General features: G+C 51.9%; 1 protein-coding gene across 1 annotated transcript in view; it reads left to right on the top strand.

The window, feature by feature from the left end:
- Positions 1 to 18,876, top strand: part of LOC104390717 (myomegalin-like) — a 30,337-nt gene that overhangs the window by 4,380 nt on the left and 7,081 nt on the right. Inside the window, exons 7-24 of the mRNA XM_009999911.1 lie at positions 256 to 1,403; positions 4,917 to 5,036; positions 6,766 to 6,885; positions 7,119 to 7,211; positions 7,326 to 7,541; positions 8,104 to 8,262; positions 8,617 to 8,730; positions 8,971 to 9,108; positions 9,424 to 9,603; positions 9,851 to 10,045; positions 10,927 to 11,070; positions 12,101 to 12,179; positions 12,722 to 12,810; positions 12,987 to 13,103; positions 13,382 to 13,519; positions 13,853 to 13,965; positions 14,718 to 14,845; positions 18,716 to 18,804. Of these exons, the coding sequence (XP_009998213.1) occupies positions 256 to 1,403; positions 4,917 to 5,036; positions 6,766 to 6,885; positions 7,119 to 7,211; positions 7,326 to 7,541; positions 8,104 to 8,262; positions 8,617 to 8,730; positions 8,971 to 9,108; positions 9,424 to 9,603; positions 9,851 to 10,045; positions 10,927 to 11,070; positions 12,101 to 12,179; positions 12,722 to 12,810; positions 12,987 to 13,103; positions 13,382 to 13,519; positions 13,853 to 13,965; positions 14,718 to 14,845; positions 18,716 to 18,804 (3,380 nt within the window). The remainder of the gene's footprint in view (positions 1 to 255; positions 1,404 to 4,916; positions 5,037 to 6,765; positions 6,886 to 7,118; positions 7,212 to 7,325; positions 7,542 to 8,103; positions 8,263 to 8,616; positions 8,731 to 8,970; positions 9,109 to 9,423; positions 9,604 to 9,850; positions 10,046 to 10,926; positions 11,071 to 12,100; positions 12,180 to 12,721; positions 12,811 to 12,986; positions 13,104 to 13,381; positions 13,520 to 13,852; positions 13,966 to 14,717; positions 14,846 to 18,715; positions 18,805 to 18,876) is intronic.

Raw genomic sequence — 18,876 nt, 5'->3', positions numbered from 1 at the left:
GAGAGGGGAAGCTGTAAGGAGAGGGGACAGGGACAGCCCTGGTGTAGCTGGGATGAGGTGAAGGTGTGTCTGTAGCCCCAGGAGTCCCGACGGGGCGCCCTCCTCATCAGGGGAGGATCATTGGGGTGAGGAGTGTTGGTGGGCTCAGGGCTCGAGGGAGCTGTGCCCCGGGAGATGCACCGAGTGAGTGGTAGGGGCGTCAGGAAGGTCCCTTGAGAGCCCCCAGCAGCAGGTTTGGGGGGTGGTGGTTGGGAGGGAGGATGAAGGACACCTGCCGGATCTGCGCGCGGGAGCTGTGCGGGAACCAGCGGCGATGGATCTTCCACACGGCGGCCAAGCTGAACCTGCAGGTGCTGCTCTCCCACGTGCTGGGCAGGGAGCTGTGCCGCGACGGCCGGTCCGAGTTCGCTTGCAGCAAGTGTGCCTTCATGCTGGACCGCATCTACAGGTTCGACACGGTCATCGCGCGCATCGAAGCCCTCTCCATCGAGCGCCTGCAGAAGCTGCTGCTGGAGAAGGACCGCCTCAAGTTCTGCATTGCAAGCATGTACCGCCGGAACAACGAAGACCCCAGCACCGACGACAGAGCTGGGGACGGGACTGTGGACCTTTCCAACCTCCCCGACGTGCGGTACGCTGCCCTCCTTCAGGAGGCCTTCGCGTATTCTGGGTACGAATACTGGGCCGACCAGGAGGAGCAGGGCTGGGAGCCGCACAGCTGCCACGCTGCCGAGGGAACCAGCAGCCGTCCCCGCCGCTGCCGGGGCTGTGCCGCCCTGCGGGTGGCTGACGCTGACTACGAAGCTATTTGCAAGGTGCCACGGAAAGTGGCCAGAAGCATCTCCCGCGGGCTGTCCAGCCGCTGGGCGACCAGCATGGGCAATGAGGAGGGATCCGCGTGCGACGCGGCAGAGTCTGCGGGGGCCAGAGGGCCTGTGGATGGGGAGAGCATGGAGGAAGGCACCACGCCCGTGTCCTCTGTCGAGTCCCTGGACACGACCGTGGAGGTGAGCCCTCCCCAGCAGAAGGATGAAGATGCAGAGAAGGGGGTGAAAGGGCTTGGAAGATGTGATGATTTCTCGGATGACCGCATGACCCCAATCTCTTCGCTGAGTGGGAACAGGCTGGAGCTGGCCCTCAGCTTGATCAAGGCTTTGGACTACAAACCCCTCCAGAGCCCCCGAGGCAGCAGGCTGCCTATTCCTGTGAAGTCCAGCTTGCCTCCTCCCAAGCTCAGCCGTGAGCTGGCAGATGGCAGCGCTTCTGTGTGTGCTGCTTCTGCCTTCCTGAACACAGACAGAAAATCCTTTTCCAGAGCTCCTTTGAGTCTTTCCCTGGATGTGTCTGAACTGCAGGAGCTGTGGGACGACCTCTGTGAGGATTACATGCCGCTGCGGGTACAGGTAGAGGTCATTGTGCCGCCGTTCCATTGAGCAGCATCCCTGTGGCCTGACGCCGAGCCCACTAGGGATTGTTCTGTGCTGAGATAATACAGATAGCCACGTGTCATTGAACCTAGGGCTAAGAATAGGCAGCTCAGTCCTTTTTAGGTGTGCTGCCTCTCTCCTCTGTCATTCTCTTGTCGTCACCTTCCTCCTTGTGTTCTGGGGAAATTAACCTTCTCCCCCCTCCACTGGCTTTCCTGTCAGTGCAGTCTGCTAAATGGTCTAAGCTCTTTGCATGCTTTGTCATTTTTCAGCTGAGAAAGCACCGGTTTCACTTCCGCTTTCTCTTTAAGGAGTCAGTGTGACTCTTACCCACAGCCAAAGGGAGCATTTTAGGCTTCTGGGCATGTGTTTTCCAGCAAACGTGTTTTCTTTGTGCCTGGCTAATGGAACACCTGCCTCTGCAGATCAGGCCTCCAACCTGCCAAACGTGCAGATCCACGTGGGGATCTGTGGCGTGTGCCCTCAGGAAGGGGTGTCTTCCCTGCAGGTGGATTTGAGCCAGGGACTGACTTTAGGGTTGGTATTCTAGATAATTGGTTTATTTTCTGATCCTTTGAAAAGATTTATCAATTAACAGCAGGTGTTGCTGAGAGACAATGAAAGCTCATGCTTTCAAGGGACCTCCTGGTGTAGTTACCTGCCTCGATGGTTAGTCCTTGTGTAGCTCCAGACTGCCTCTGTTTTGCTGGCTTTAATGACATCTTCATTAGCATGCAGTCAAAAAGCTGAACTTGTAATTGCTTTACCACTTTCCTTGATGAATAGAAGGCCTCAGTCAGCTTCAATTCAGGAATATCCATGTCAGCCTAATTGCATTCCTATTAACAGCCTTAGTGCTGTCTAATGCTCTAGGTAGCCGGGGGAATTGCAAAAATGCTTGTTTATTACTATGGCAACTGTATCTGTGGTAAATTACACTTCCCATTCAGCCAGTGCTGCTCCCTGTCCCATCTGCTCGGGCGTTTCCTAGAGCTGTGTGCTTTTCCCATAAAAACCTGCTCAAGAGATGGTGCTAGGGAGGAATGCAGGAAGACTGATTTTCGTCTGGTGCACAAAGGCACCGCGCTGGCAGCCAGGGACTGAAGATGTGGGGCAGGGCGTTGCTGCTCCTCTAGTCTGTGGTGTTTGCTACTCATTTTCACTGCCAGGATATATTTACAGCATAAAAATAGGCTTTCTCTTAACATGGCACAATCAACGTGGCATGTTTACGGCTTGGCTTTCTGTCACACGTCGCCTTCCTCCTCTTGGAACTGCTTTAGAGGCGTTTCTTCAACCTCCAGTCTTTGCCACCCAACCGTCCCTGCCAGGAATTAATCCTGCAGGATCTTTTACTGCCTGTAAAAAAATTCTTGCTGCCGTGGCAGCTGCAGGTGCAGGCTTTGGTGCAGGGTCTGGCAGAAGGGGGAAAGCACTTAAATCCTTCAGATGGCTTTAACAGCAAAAATGGGAAGTCGATGCAGTGAGCAAACCAATTGGTTTGTGTATAAATGATTTGTCTTTGTACAAGCAACGCTCTTTCTTAAAGTCAGGTACTGCTGATTCATATGCGTAAGCATATTTTGGGTGATGTGAAAGGAACGTATAAGACCATAAGTCCCCTAGTGCTTTTGGGAAACTGCAGTTCTTTCAATTTACTGCTGTAAGCTATGAAAACCAAGAGCCCTGGTGTTGGGGCACGTGATCTTGTAGATGCTGTTATCTTGGGCGTTTTCTTGAACCAGTGATTCTTCCTCTTCATCACAGTAGCCTCAGGAGAAGCCACCAAGCCCAGCCTTCCTCAGACACGCTCTGGCAGCTGCCTGCAGTGCTGTGCTGGCAGCAAGGGACGTGTTGCCCTACTGAGAAGCTTGTCTCTTACCCACTGTTCTGGGCAGATGTGAACTTGGCAGGCTTCAATAATGCCGTGATTATTATTTTTTTAAATCTAGGTTAGTGTGTGCTGACTGAGGAGAGGTTGTCAGTCAGATGCTGATGTAGGAGAAACTGCTGGGGAGCTGCGCTCCTGACATGGCTGCCGGGAAGCACGAGGGAGGCAGCTGGGACTTTGGACTCTGGAGCTGGCTCTGCTTTTCTCCTCCCTGCTCTTAGCTCTTTGCAGGCTTTCTGCTTATTTTTCTTTGGAACGTGCAAACCGTGAAGAAAGTTGTTTGTTTGTTTGTTTTTTAATTTTCTCTGTTTTCCTTTCATCAACCTAATTTGAAAATAGCTGCTTGTGTGACAGATTCCAGCAGCTCTCCCTGCCTGATCCAAAGCCCTCTGACTGGGCAAATTTTAAATGACTTTGCTGTCACTGTTCTAACTTTTCACTAAAACCTTAACATCAGGATAAAGGGAAGCATTACTTCTGAATGTGGGAGGCAATGCCCAGGCCTGGGGGAGCTCCTCTGAGCTGCTTGACTTTCCCAGAGACAGTGTTTCTGTGGCTGCCGGAGATTGAGGATTCAGTCTGACAGGGCCAATTGGAGTCGGCTGTTGTCCTCTCTGTGCTGTGCTGCCTGGAGCTGGTGCTCCTGTGTGTGCTCTGAGAAGCACTGCCATGTTCTGATGGCCTCTGTGCTGCAGCCCTGTGCTGGGCATGGCTCCTGCTTGAAACAGGCACCAGTACAATCAATCTCCTATCACTGGTAATATTTGGGAGTACTTAATGTGTCCTGTGAGGGCTGGGGTGGGTGGCTGGTTTGAATGCTGCTCTCAAGAGTTAACCACTCGCTAGGCGGGAGGTGGTACAAGAGTACGAAGGGATGACAAGGGATTAGTGTGTGCTCAGCCAGCAGGGGCTGGCAGGCCACGTGTCAAAGCAGGCTGTCTCTGTTCTCAATAAATGGGTATGTGGCAGGAAAAAAAATCTCAGCTGTAGCACTGAATTTGCTACGACTTGTGGAGCTGCAGGGAATCGCACACCCTGCAGGTGCTAAAGCATGGGGAGCTGTGAAGAAGGGCCCGGAGAATCACAAGTGGAGGGGTTCAGAGTTGGGGGGTGGCTGCCAGCTCATGGCAGGAGGGTAGCTGGTGGGAAGGATTGAAGGTTGTGGGCTTGGTTAAGAAGGAGAAGCTTGGCAGAACATGGGAAAGAGGTTGATTTGGTGATAGCTCTGTTTTGAAGCTGCCAGCAGGGTATGTAGATTTCAGAGGCATGGCTTGGGTATGGGGAGCACATCTGCCATCAGCCTGCAGACAGTGGTTAGAGCCAGACAAGCTGCTGGGCTCACTGAGTGGGAGTGAGGAGAGTCAGGGAGCCTGACCAGAGCATCAGGGCAGCAGGGAACTTTGGGCAGGTCAGCCTGCCACCCACATGAAGGCACACACTGGCATGATGTTTCAGAAACAGAAGAGCACAGTGGGGCATGTTTAAGCACATGCTGCAGGGTCTCTGAGGACTGACAGGTGAATAGAAGAAGTCAGTGCATTACTTGAGCTGTTTCTCATTGGGGTTTTTTTGGTGTTTTGGTTTTTTTCCTCCCCCAGAATTTGCAAGATGAAGATCAACAGCCTGCTCCAGGTGACCCTGCAGCGCGGGAGCACGTGTCTGATCTGTGCGCTGCAGAGCTGCAGGGCAAACTCCAGCAATTTGAAGCTGCCAACAAGGTATTTCTCCATGAACAGCAAATTCAGTGCCTAGTGAGTCTGATGTAATTAGTGTTGGAGGGTGCCTCCCAACCTGGCCAGAGGCAGGCATCTGCACCCCTCTTCCAGCAATGGTGTGTGCTGACACATGATTCTCAGTGCTGCTGAGTTAAAAGAATTTGAATGTTTTTCCTGCAGCAGTGCTGTGTGCATTTTCCATATTTATTTTTCCAAACCATTGTTTTGGAAGAATTTCCTGCTTACCTGGTGAGCCTTCCAGGAGCTGGTGAAGGAGAGATGCACAGGACTATTTCCATGTCTCTTGGATTTGCATGGGCTGAGCCTGATGCAGGAGGGAAGGGCACCTGCCTTTTGGGACAGCTGCTTTCTTTTTTGCAAGCAGTAAGGGAGATAAGTGCAAAGTGGGCCTTGTTGTTTTTTTTTTTTATTTAAAGCCTTTCTTAGGAAAGAAACATGAAGCTGGGTTGCCTCGAGGCAGATCAAATTGAACACATTTTGTGAGGGGTGGATGTTCTTAGTCATGCTCTTGAACTCTCAGGTAAATTATACCTACATGGAAAACAGAGAGATTAAATGAGAAAAAGTGTTAGGATGGATTCTTTAGTTAAATCTGGGGACAGGTGGAAGCTCTTGGAGCTGCCTGGACCACAAAGGTTGAAAGGGGAAAGGAGGCCCAAGGCCTAGAAAATACAGTTGAAAATGTTTAAACGGTTTATGGGGAGTGTCTCTTAGAGAAGAGATAACATGACAGGTGTGTAAACTAATGAGGAACAAGAGGAAATCATGTGGCAGCACCAACTCCTTAAGAAACTGAGGCTTGAGTAAATTCTGACAAAGGTGTGTCATCCAAAACTGAGAATGCAAACAGGCAACATGTGTAGAAATGCTAACAAGCAGTTGCTTAAATGTACATGGTGTCCTGCATAAGTAACAGTATGGTGAAAGCAAAGAATTGTCCTGAAATTGTTTGAGATGGCAGTCTCTTTTGGGTGAAAATGTCAAAGGCAAAAGTTTCTCAGGTTGTAAACCAGGCACAGAGACTAGTATGATATTTCCCCTTTGCTTTGTGGCTGTGGTGTTGGCATGTTGGCACTGACTAGACTCTGTTGAACTGAAGCCAGAACTCGAGGCTAAATAAACCACTGATCTGATCAAATGTGTAATTACCTAGACCAGCAGTTGCTGCAAGAGTGCCTGGAGGGTCAGAGAGGCAGAGAAAGAAAGGGCTGAAAGATTTTAAAGGGGCAGCTGCAACACTCTGTAGGACCTGAGAAGCAAAGAGAATGGCTTTTGGAATGTGTAGCTTCTCTGTGTTGTTTTGGGTTTTTTTGTTCAGATATCCTGAGAGTTTTTTGGGCCCCTTTCCTCTTAAGGGAACAGAAACAAATTATAGAAACCGGGAAGGCAGTGGGGCAGCCTGAGCAAGACTCTCCTGCAGTGTGTAGGAGGCAGGATGATATGTGAAGCCAAGCCTGGAACCTCCACCCTGCACATGGGAGCTGCTCTGGATGGACCTGAAGCACTGAACAGTCCTGTGGAGGGGCTGAAGGCCTTGTGGTTGTCTCCACCCAGCTCAAGCAGTGTTTTCAAGCTCTAGAGGGGGCCATGTTGATCTTGATTTGGTGAACACCTGGGCTGTACAGACTTGATTAAGGGGTGGAGGCAGTCCTAAAGATGTTTATGTAGAGCATTAGGCAGGATTAAATAAGCAATGTATTTCTGTCTGCAGTTGTTACAGGAGAAGCTGAATGAATTGAATTTTGAATTAAAATCTGTCCAAGAAACATCACAGAGGCAAGATCATACAATCCAGAGTCTGAACGAGGCCCTGAAGAGCAAAGAGAGTAAGGTAATAGATTTGGGTGGGCAGGTGGTGCTCCCTGGAAGAGGAAGGTGTGTTAGCACTGTAGGCTGTGGCTGAAAAGGAATGCTTCAGTCACTGCTAGGCATCCTGGATCTCATTCCATTATTTCTTGCTCTTTCATGGGATGGTGACATGGGTCATAATCCCATCCAGGCTTGGGACGGGAGGGTCTGTGCTGGGTTTGCCACTGACTGGGCTTCCTGTCCTTGGCTTGGCAGACAGAAGAGCTGTATCGGATCATCGAAGGGCAGAATGAGACAATGGCCAAGCTGCGGGACATGTTACAGAAAAGCCACCTGGGACAGTTGCAGGTGTGTCCCTGGAAAGCCTCAAATATATTGGGTGTCCTCCTGCAGGGATCCTGATTTTTAAATTCCCTCTCAGGAAGGGCATCTTTAAGTTTCTCTGCTTCTCATTCTTGTCAGGTGTCAGAGAACACACTCCCATCCCAGGAGCAGCAAATGTCACTCCTAGATCTTCAGAACACGCTTTTCTGCACCAAGCTGGAGGTGCAGAAACTGAGAAGAGCTCAGCGCCAGAAAGACCATCAACTGGCTGAAGCCAGGAGAGCAACTGAGCACCTTGAAACCATGGTGCATGAGGAACAGCAGCAGAAAGAGGCAACCTGGAAACACAACCAGGTATGAGGAATATTTAGCCTGGAAGTCTCAGGGGTTACGTGACTTGAAGCACTGGTGTAGTCAGTACTCTGCTCTCAGTCACCATTTCTGCCTGCACCAATCTGGACACACTTGCCTAGTGCGTTGTCATTTATGGCCTGGACAATTCTTCATCCTCCTTAGTTTTGTGTCTGAGGATTTAGAATCTGCAGACTCTTGACAATGGGTATGTTGTCACTTGTATGCCTTTGGCTGGTGTAAATGTCCCATCTCTCTTAGTGATGTTACAAAGTTAACATCTGCTGCTGCACAGGTATAGCTATGATGGATTGTAACACTGCCTGTGGCCAGAACAAGGGGTTTACATGAGTGGATACCCTGGGAAGTGAAATAAATTCCAGCTTCATCACCGTGGAAGTGTATTTTGAGTTGTAAAAGCAGTTGTAGTAGTAAAAAAAAAAAAAAAGTCATAGTATTGTAGAGCATTTTTGGCTGCTCCAACAGCCCTTGGCTTCTTCAGATTGGCCTGTTGTTTACAGGTCTGTTGAGACTGACTGCCAAGGCATCTGCTTTTCCCTTGCAGGAGCTGCATGCTGTGGTACAGCAGCTGCAGGCAGAGCTGCAGGACAAGGCTCAGAAGCTCCAGACTGTGGAGTGGGAGAAATGCCGTGAGCTGCAGGCCCAGGAGCAGAGAGTGCAGCGTTTGACTCAGCTTCTGGCTCGCAAGGAACAGCTGCTGCAGGTGAGATGCAGAAAGATTCAAGCTGAGCTTAACTAGACAGGTCCCTGCTCCTCCTTTGGTATTTGGCAATGCAAAAGTCAGTCTAGCTCTCACATCCTTTGAGGAAGGGAAGGGATGCTTCTGGGCTCCCAAGATGAGGAAGAAGGTGTCTGAGTACCTCAGCCCCCAGCAATTCCTGGTGAGCCCTGGTGGGCACTGATTAAGCAACTCCAGGTGCTGGGACTCACCTACCCTTTAATGCAGGGAGCCCACCAGGTGTAGGGTGGAGGTAATTAGCCCTGATTCTTTTGTGGTGCTCTCTGGGGCATTTCTGGACAAACAGTTTTACTGTGGGTGTCTGCATGTGACCTCTAGGAATCGAGGGAACTTCTGCAATGCCAGCAAAACTTGGACAAGAGTCCTGCAGCCATGAATGCCATGTTGGAGAAGCTTCAGCAGCGAGTTAGCGACAGGGATGCAGCTTTGGAGGTGAGCACAGTCTGTTGGTGATGTCTCCCTCTTTCTCCTGTGGGTCAGCCTTTGGGCTACCAGCAGCAGTGGATCCTGAGGCTGAACCCAAGGGGTGACTGTGTCCTCTATGTGCCCTTCACTGCTCAGCCTTCCAGAGGAGTCTTCTCTGAAAGGGAGAGCTGAGGTGTCCCACAAAGCAAGTGGTGAGCTGCAGAGCCCTACTACCCCATTCTGAACAAACACCCTCTCTCACCTTAGCGAGCAGTAGATGAGAAGTTCTGTGCCCTGGAGAAGAAGGAGCAAGAGCTGCAGCAGCTCCATCTCTCAATAAGGGAGCATGGAGGTGACCTGGAGAGGTTGCGCAATGTCCTGTCCAGCAATGAGGCCACCATTCATGTGAGTGCTTGCACCTGGACATACAGAGTCCAGCCTGGCTGTGGTGTGGTGCCAGACAAGACTTTCCTGTGAATGCTCTGGTTGTTGTTGGGGAGAGTGTCTGCAGGGTGTTGGCCTTTCCCTGGCCCTGTGTGTGAGGCACATTCCTGGTTCACTTGTGTTTCTGGGCTGGGTAAAGAGGAAAGTGTGGTGCCTGGAGGGGATGGCGGGTTGAATCTGTGTGACTCCGCTGGCAGGAGAGACTAGTATTTCCAGCTCTGCTTAATTCAGGATAATCCCTGTCCCTGGTTGAGCTGCTTCTTTTGTGGTCCTCAGAGCCTGGAGAGCCTCCTGAAAGCCAAAACGCTGGAACTAGAGCAGGTCTCAGCAACCTGCCAAAACCTCCGCTGGCTGAAGGAGGAGATTGAGGCCAAATCCTGCAGCAGGCAGAAGGAGCAGGAGGGGATCATCCAGCAGCTGCAGACCTGCCTGCATGATAGGAACAAGGAAGTGGAGGTGAGGCCTCAGCTTGGCTTCCTGAGCCTTCAGCCAGTTGGTTTGCAGAGAGTGGTTCTAAACTAGAACCTCCTGACGAAGTGCCTGCTGCTGTGTAAGCTGGCTGCTTTTGGCAGCTGTAAATACCTGTGTTTGCTGAGATGCTGCTCTCAGCTACATGCAGGCTGAAGAACTGTTGGTCCTTGACCAGCTTGCAGCTTGATGGTAGCAATGTCACTCCGTCTCTACCTTCCTCCCACTTGCTCAGGAGCTTACAGCAACTCTGCTGTGCAAGCTGGGCCCAGGACAGAGCGAGGTAGCAGAGGAGCTGTGCTTGCGTCTCCAGCACAAGGAGAAGATGCTGCAGGATCTCCTCAGTGACAGGAACTGTCAGACCATGGAGCATGATGCCGAAATCCGGGCGCTGCTGCAGGCTGTGAGCACCAAGGAGCAGCAGAGCCGAGTGAGTTGCGTGCAGTGCCGCAGTCGGGACACCTGGGTGGGTGGCTCTGCTTCACAGTTAGCAAATACCAGCTGCTCTCTGGCTGCTGTTGATGTAGTCTGGTGGAGCTGCTGAGTGTTGCAGAACAACATGAGATGCCACCAGCTGTTCCTAGGTTGGTCTCAAGCCATTGCACGGGAGCAGCAATGAAGCAGCAGTTCTTGTAGCAGTGTTCAGGTGTTAGGTCCCTGTCATTAAATGGACTGGGCAGAGTTTGTGCGTGTGGTGGGGAAGGAGGTGCAAATCCTCCTAAAATACGTGCTCCTAGGCTTGGGGCAGCAAAAAGGGTCTGTGGGAGGGTTGCTGCTTCGTGTGTGTGTTACTAGATCAGAAAGGAAGGCTCTGAGCTGTTCCTACTATAGTTCAGAACTCTGAGGAAGCTCTGCTAATTGCCTCTGAACTTACACATTAGTCAGACTAGTGCATGAGCCTCAGAAGGTAACTGCCACTTAAAGAGCCACAGCTCCTACTGTGCCTGCTCTTGCACACTGGGTGTGGCTCTGTTACCAAAGATACTTCACTTCGGGTTTCAGAAAAAGGGGGCTAAAATTTCAAGCACCGTTTGCTCCTCTTTGTCTGTCCTCTGTCTTTCTCCAATCCTGAAGGAAATGAGAGAAACTGAGGATCTTGTTCCTCGCTAGGCTGAGAGGCTGAGCATTACTTGGCAGGTAGAGATGGGAGGACTGCAGCAGAGCCACTCTTGAGTGGCCAGGAGCAGTATCTCCCAGGCTTGTTTGCAGAGCAGATAAACATTGTTTCCCTTAGTCCCTAAGGAAGGTGAGAGACAGGGATCCCACCCCTGATGACAAACCTGCCTTCTCTTGCTCTTCCTGCTCCATCAGGTGGCTGTGGAGAAGATGTCACGTGCTCTGGCCGAAAGGAGCTGCGAGTTACAGCTCCTGCGCCAGCATCTGTTGGGGAAGGAGCCTGTTGGGACCCAGTCAGCTGGTGCCAGGCTTTTGAAGCAGGACAAACAGCCCATACAAGTAAGAATTGTGCACTGTTTCTCTGCCCGTGGCTTTGGGGCTCCATGGAGAAGGGATTGGCACAGGAGGAAACGGGAGAGAGCACAACAGAGAATGATAGAAATGAAAGTAGGATTACGGGAGAGGCTTTCTGTAGGAGGAAGAGAAGAAACTGAGGAGCAGAAATGCTCCCTGGGTGTTCTGATGTTGATTCCACCAGCCTTTGTCACTCAGTGTCTCCTTTTGTTTTGATCAGGCAGTATTTGAGTCTGTAGGGCATGTGAGAGTATGAAAGAAATCCACCCTCTGACCCTCCAGCATTGACCCAGGCCTTCCTTGGGCTGGGCTGCCTCACTGTATTGTAATCCCCTCCCTGACATTGTCACATTCTGGAGGGGACAAGAGAGCTAATTTTAGGTCCCACTAATTCTTGGCAGAGCCTGCTGGCTGTTTGCTGTCTCTTCCACAATTTGAGTTGGTATTTTTAAAGCAGCTTTGCTAAAACCCCCTCTGAGGCTGTATACAACTCCAAGGCCACATATGCCATGCTCCTGCCTGAGCAGCTGTTAATGGCATATTGGTGAGCTGACATGTTGAATGCTTTTAAGCAGCTGTAAACAGGTTGCTATTTCTATTCCCAGGATCAAAGTGAGCTCTAGAGACTTCCAGGGACATGTATATGTGCCAAGCTCTGTGTTGTCCTTCCTGTGTGATCCTTCTAGGCCACATCTTTGGATGAAGATGTAGGTCTCTGTAGAGTCTCAGTGGGAAGATGGGTTTGCTGCAATTGAGTGAAACCTCTGTAATCCTTACTATGAAGATGCTCACTGCCAGCAACCTCCTAGTGCCAAATAAAACAAGGCCAGAGCTTCTAGGTTGGGTGAAATTCACTTTTTCCTGCTGCTTGTCTAGGTCCCCTTCATTGGTTTCTCACATTTCAGAGGCATCAGCAAAGCAGCCAGTAGCTTTGCTGCAGTCCTGGAGCTCTGAGGAAGCTGTGAGTGCTCTGTTCACCATAAAGATGAAAACTTGGAGACTTTTGTGTTTTTAGGAAATACTGCAAAGAGCTTGTGGAGATACAGCCATTGCCAGACCCCAGCAAGCAGACAGCAGCTGCAGGACAGGGGGAGGTGAGTATGGTCAGAGCTTCTTTCAAGGTCTCCAAACATGACAAAGACATTTTGCTGTGGGGGAAGTGTGGTTGCACAAAACTGAGAGAACAGAGAGCTTTGACCAAGAATGAGTACTTTGAACTGGAAGTTGTGCCTTCCCTTTGGGTGGTGGTTCAGGGATGTCTGGGAATGGGAGCATAGGAAAGAGAGAGGCTGGTGTCAGATTTGAGGTAAGGTGCTTCTACTCAAGAGCTGATGCTGTCCAATGAAGGGTTTTTGACTTTATGGTTCAGGTTGGGCTGAGACAAGTGCAACTGGTTTGGGTTTGGCCTGGGGCCAGGACACCTGAACTTTGCCAGAGGTGGGACAGCAGGCCTGGGATGTTTTGTTGCCTTGGGCTGCTATTTAGGGATCAAGCAGGGAAGTAGAGTGTTTCCTGAGAGGCAGTGTGGTGGGAAGCATGAGTATCATAGACCTGTCTTGCCAATGGGGAATTCTGTCTGATCCTGGAGTTGGAGCTGACACATAGTAACTCTGCAGTAACCGAGTTGTCTTTACAGTTACAACGTCAGCAGCAGAGCTGGAGAAGGATCTTCTTAATGCCAAAGAGGAGCTGGAGCTAATGGCAAAGAAAGAGAGGGAAAGCAGGGTGAGCTTGTAGTGCTGTGCTGATCTCTCTTGCTTACAGGAAACCACTGGGCTGCCCCTTGCTGGAGGTTTTGGACCCCCTGCAGTGAGGGGACCCCCAGTGAGAGAAATGGGATGGCAGCTTGCAGTGGGGTCTTGCTTTCTGAAGACTTCCACGGACTTCTCTTCCCTCCTTAGCGGGAGCTTGCTGCTCTCCAGTCTGTGGTGGCCACGCAGGAGGAAGAGCTGCAGGTGCAGGCCTCAGATATAGAGTCCTTGACCAGGACCATCCAGATGAAAGAGGACCTCATCAAGGTGAGATAATGCACTATGGTGGGTCAGTTCCACCTGGGAAGCTGCAGAGCAGTCTATTCTTTCTCTGCTGTGTGCATTATGTCCCTTTTCATTTCTTGCTCCAGGCTGTTGTCTGTGCCTAATACATTCTGGGTGCTTCAGGTTTCTTTCTTAGGAGACCTGGGTCTTCCCAAACACTGGAAACTTTTGGCACTTACATTCCAGGGAGGATTACAAAGGTTCAGCTGTTCTTGTTACTGATCCCTTCTTCACTGAGCCCTCCTGCTGTTGGTTTTCAGGATCTGCAGATGCAGCTGGTGGATCCTGAAGAAATTCCAGCCATGGAAAGGCTGACAGAAGAAGTGCTGGTGCTTCGGGAGAAAGTGGCCATAGCAGAGTCACGAGGACAGGAGGCTACTGGAAGCAGAAAGCAGCAGGTAGTGTGCCCTGAGGGGCAAGCTCAGATGTATTTATATTTCTGTTGGTGCTCAGTTACGAGACTTTCTTTTCAGCCTTTGGATACGCTTAGATGTCCTTGTTCTTGAAAGCTGGCTGTGTGCAGTAGGGGGAAAACAAAGCAGAAGACTGGTTTCCTTCAGCACTTGTCTCAAAGGCAAAGTCTTTTGGGAATCTGGCGCTGACACTGATCAACTTGATCACTTGGGTGCAAGCAAGAGAGGAAGGGGAGCCCCTCTTTCTCTGGGGCAGCTAGATGCCTCCTTCCATTTCTCTCTCTTATGTGTTGCATCATGTCTTTTGTCTCCAACCAGTTGTTACTGGTGCTGGAAGGGCTGGTGGCTGAAAGGAATCGGCTGAATGAGGCTCTCCAGGCAGAGAGGCAGCTCTACGGCAGCCTGGTGAAGTTTCACACACACCCAGACAGGTGAGCAGCGCTGCCTTGGCTCCGTGCTGGGGCAAGTCTGGATGGTCCAGTGGGGCAATCCCTGGAGCAGTGATCATCCTGCAAATCTGAGAGCCCTCAGTGGGAAAGAGGGAGTTTAGGCAAAGAATCAGACAAATGTGGGCTCAGGAGTCTGAGTTTTAGGCTGCCTTCCTCGCTTGGAGAGGCTGCAGTGGCCAACTTTAAATGCTGCGTAAACTCCCCCCCCCGCCATCTCCTGTTCAGGCCCTGGGATTTCCATCTCTGTTCTCTGACTTGCCACTTCCCAGCTCAGCTTCTCACCCTCACTTGGCCACCTTTCAGAGGCTGCTGTCCAATTCCCAACCAGCTGTTGGGTTGATAAGGACCTATCTAGGTGCTTATCCAGGCGGTTGTCCCATGGTACAGCCTGGCCTGCCCTGCTGTCCCCTGTGTCCCCTACACTAATCCCCTGCCCTTCATGGGGCTGCAGCCTTTGGGATATATGAGCTACCTGATAGCAAGAGAGCACATAAGTGGAGTGCTTGGAGTAAGTACTGAAGAACAGCTGTGGCTAGGAGTCCCCTGCTGTGAGCTGGAGCCTTTTTAGGGGATGGCTGAGCTCTGGGGGGGTTTAGAGGTGAGGCAAGAGGTGGCCAAGCTGCCTGGGGAGCAGGCAGGGCCTGTGCCTGGCAGAAATGACATTCCAGGATGGAGGGGCCAAGGTGGTGCAGCCTGTCTAACCCTCTTCCCTCTTATGCGGCGCGTCCCCTTAGCTCTGCGAGAGACCACACCCTGCAGGTGGAGCTGGAGGGGGTCCAGGAGCTGCGGGGACAGCTGGAAGAAGCTCTTGGAAGAAGCTTGGAGCGTTTGAGCAGGCTGGAGACGCAGGGCGACATAGGAGGTGGGGAACAGGAGCGTGTGAGAGTCCTACCCCAGCATGCCCTCTGAGCGCTGCTGCTCGCCCGCCCGCCACGGAAACGGTGCACTAACCCAGCCAGCCTGTCTCACTGACTCTGGGAGGGTTGCTTGGGTTCTTGGTCACGGTACAGTAGAGCTGGTGCAGGCCCTTCTTGATTTTATTTTTTAGCTGCTTTGGAAACGGCGATCAGTGCAATCCACCTGTGTCTCGTGTGTGTTCCTGTCTGACCCACCCTGGTGGCCACTGATGTATTTGCACATCCAAATCATTCCGTTTTAGTTGATTTCCCTCATCTCCCTTCTCCTCCCACCCCCATGGGCCAAATAAAGATTCCCTTTTCTCTGAAGGAAACACCAAATGTTCTCTATCATCTCCCAAGTGCATGAGTGTGAGTTTTTGTATTCCCTTACCATTTTTCTTACCCAGTGACATCGCCCTCTTGGGTTGATGGTGGCTGGCCCAAAAGGAGAAGGAGTTTATGGAAAAGTGGGTTCTAGAGACAGAGAATTTGAGAAGGGCCACAAGACCTCGTGGCACTTTGTGAGGCTGTAACAGGAGTCTTGAGTGTAGAACCAACAGTTCATTTTATGTTTAAACCAGATTCTACTCCAGTATTGATGATTAATGACCTTTTTTTATTATTTTTTTTTCCCCTTAATTCTAAGTTGTCTCAGCCTGGCTGTGAGTGCCTTCAAGGGAGAGCTTCCTTCTCTTTCTGACAGATGGTTTGGAGTGACTGAGACCTGTCTCTGCTCCCAGGGTCTGGGCTGGGTCTGCTCCCTCCCTTGTATGCACACATCTCACTCAGGCTTCACATGCCCCTTGGACAGTGGGCAGGCCCCTATTTCTGCTCTGCTGGGGACATGCTCACGTGTCACCACTGCATACCTTTTCTAGGGCATCTTTCACCTCCTCTGGGAGTTTTTGGGTTGGTGTGAGAGCTGAAAAACAATAGCATCAGCTTTCTGAATGCCCAGCATTTCCCATGCACAGTGGGCTATGGATCAGCTGTCTCGTGCTCAATCACTTCCCAAGGTCTCAAGAGCAAATTTTGTACCTCTGGGCATCTGTTTCTGCTTGCTGGGGGAGCTCAGCTAGAAGTGGGTGGAACAGAAGAGCTCCATCTTGCTGGGCTGTGCCACCTGGACCTGTGGCTGCTCTACTGCACATTTCATGACTGTTTCACATGGCACTGACCATCCCACGCCTTTCACCCATGCTGAGGTCTTCTCCTCTCTGCCTCAGACAGGGAAAGGAGGCAGCACAGCTCTCCCTTCAGATGCAGCAAGTCAGCACTACTCTGGTAGCACCGAGCTGTGTGGTGAGTTCAGCACTTCTTGTGTGGCCTGAAGGGACACAGCTGGTGGCTGCTGGGCAGTTCTGGTACTTGGTTAGCTTTTCCTTTCTGGTGTTTCATCTCATTCCCTTCCTCTTACTTCTCTGTGTAGCACCATCTTATCTTTTTCCTTCTGCTTCTCACTTTGTAGGAGCCTTTGTGTCACTGTTGTTATCTTTCCACCTTCCTTCCTCCATCCTGGCTTTGATGCCCAGCTGGCTCCCTGGTCCCTTGGGAACCATGGAGCCCAGGACCCAGTACAGACTCACTGGCCTGACACGAGGGCAGTCTTGGCTGGTGTTTGGTGGCTCTGATCTTTTCTTGTGTGTGTTTTGCTACAGATCTGTCCTTGCCTGTACTAGCATCACTGCTGTAAAGTGTCCTGTAGAAGCGTTATCCTAGGCTGCTGTGACCCAACTTCTCCACTCCATTCTTTAGGGCCTCCTTTCATCCTTGATATCCCTGGCTGTGCACTCCTCTGCCTTCTGGGGAGGACCAGCCTAAGCATTCCATGCCCAAGAGCACTGTCTGTCAAACTGCAGTGCTTTGTGCTGTCTTGTAGCTCTTCATGGCGGTCTCTTCTTCCTCTCTCAATTTCCCTGGCAATCTTGCTTTCCTTCCTTTGTTCCCAGCAGTGTGAAGACTTCCAATGCAGCCAGTGCACCTGGGTGTCCTGTGCCTGTGGGCCATGTGCAGTTTTCAACCCCTGTAACTAACTGGTTTTGCCTTCAGGCAAGGTGTGAAAAATAGTGTTGACTAATCTCTAGTCTCCTTTGCTGGTAATAGCCAGAGAGCTGAGCAGTTCCTCTCCCTTTGAATTTGCACCCTGATGTGCCCCTGCTGCCATGGAGGGTTCAAGCACTTCGTGAAAAGCAGCCTGGGCACAGTCTGCCCTACATGCATGCTTCTCTGCTCCCCCAGCACCACCCTCCTCCTCTTCCCTTGTGTTTGGTTTCATTTTCCCTCAAGATTTGTGGTCCCTTTTTCTGCCACAGTCCTGGACTGCTGGGAGCTGTGGGTGATGGTGAGAAGTGGGGTGCTGTGTCCTGGCATAAGAGGTGGTTCTCCCATGACCCCAGATCAGCCACCCTGCCCTTGCCTCTCAGTCATGGTCACCCAGCTTGGGAGCCATCTGCATGTGGCTCAGCCCCCCAGCAAAGCCTGCAGCTGAGGATCTGCATCCCCTCACCCTTGAGACACTGAGCTGCAGCCCTAGGTGGCTTGTCACCTGGGAGGTTGTCCCTAAGGGCTCAGAGGGCTGTGCTTTGACTATGCTGAATGCCACCCGCTGGAGCTGCTCCACTGGGGTGCTGCTGCCACTTCCAGCTGTCTCTAGGCACTTTGCTCCTGGAACTGCTTCTCTGTGGTAGCTGTCCTTGTTCCCTGGAGCATGTCTGCTTCAGTGAACAGGCTCCACCACACAGGATGGTGTCTGTTGGCAGTGAGATGTCTCTGTTTTTAGCAACCTCCCAGCAGTTGCTTGTCACAAGTGGGTTTCCCAAGTGTGCCACCATCTCTATGTACAGTGTGCTGTGCAACTGCCTGCCCTGCTGCAAGGTGTGATCCTGGCTTCCCTGCTGTCTTCTCCTTCACCAGAGATGTTTTTCCTCTCTGCTGCCAGGATTTCTCTGTGTGCCCTTGCTTCGTGTTCAGCCTTGCCTGGGAGCGCCACACCTGATGGGTAGATGCAGCTGCATCTCCTGTAGGGCACAAGCAGCTGTGAAACCTGGCCCTGCACAATCCCAGGGGAAGATCTTGGGATGGGGATGCATACTTATTTCCCAGGCAGTCTGAGCCTAAGCAGAGCAGGCAGGACTCTGCCACTGGGTGGCAGGAAGGCTGCCCAGGCAGGGGGTGCAAGCCCTCGCTCTGGGCTCTGCACTGAGTGGGGTCAGAGCAGAGCTGTGTGCAAGCAGAATAATGTGCCCTCAGCTCTGTGGGTCAGGGTGGGTCTGAACCCCTCGTGCACTGTGGTATGGGACACAAATGTCCCTTTAGCTCTGCTGCCGCTCTGCAAGGTCAGTGCAGGGTGTGGGCAGGGTGGCTGTTAGTGACTTCCTGGAACTGCCCCTGCCCAGGCAGGCAATTGTGTTGGGTGTACCCCCATGATCCTGCCATGCCTGTGCAGTGCCAGTGAGGGTCCCTGCCCCAGCATGGGCTGCTGTGGCTTGTGAAGGGGCTGCAGGGTGAGTGTCACCTGTGCACGTGCGTTGGGGCAGCAAGCACAAGTGGTGTGAGGGTAGACATGGATGGGGCAGGTTGCCTTTCTAGGGTGCTGTCCCTGGGCCTGTGGTGGCTGGGGCTGTTCCCTCCCTGGGTGCAGGGCTAGCACAGGGTGCTGGGTTGGAGATGCAGAGCGAGTGGCAGGACTCGGGGACAGTGGGGACACCTCAGTCCTGCTGGGAGTGCCCCAGGGATGCATGAAAGCGAGTACGGACATCACCGGGGAGGAGAGAACCAACGCAAGTGCTACAATTGCCACTGCTTTGAGCACTTTGTGCTGTGCTGTCCCCTAGGTCAGGCCACAGGCGCGGATGCTGATGCCAGCACCAACTTCACCAGCAGCATCAAGAAGGAGGCAGCTCACGGCGTGGCAACCCAGCTCGTGAGTCGAGGCAGCACAGCCCCGGGAGCAGCGGTGGCAGAGCTGGGCACTGCGGCACTGCCTGACCGCCTA

The sequence above is a fragment of the Chaetura pelagica genome, unplaced genomic scaffold (assembly GCF_000747805.2).
Source record: "Chaetura pelagica isolate M959 unplaced genomic scaffold, ChaPel_1.0 scaffold246, whole genome shotgun sequence".
In the NCBI taxonomy this organism is placed as follows: Eukaryota; Metazoa; Chordata; class Aves; order Apodiformes; family Apodidae; genus Chaetura; species Chaetura pelagica.
The sequence above is the reverse complement of the archived record's forward strand: the minus strand, read 5'-3'. Positions and strand labels throughout refer to the sequence as shown.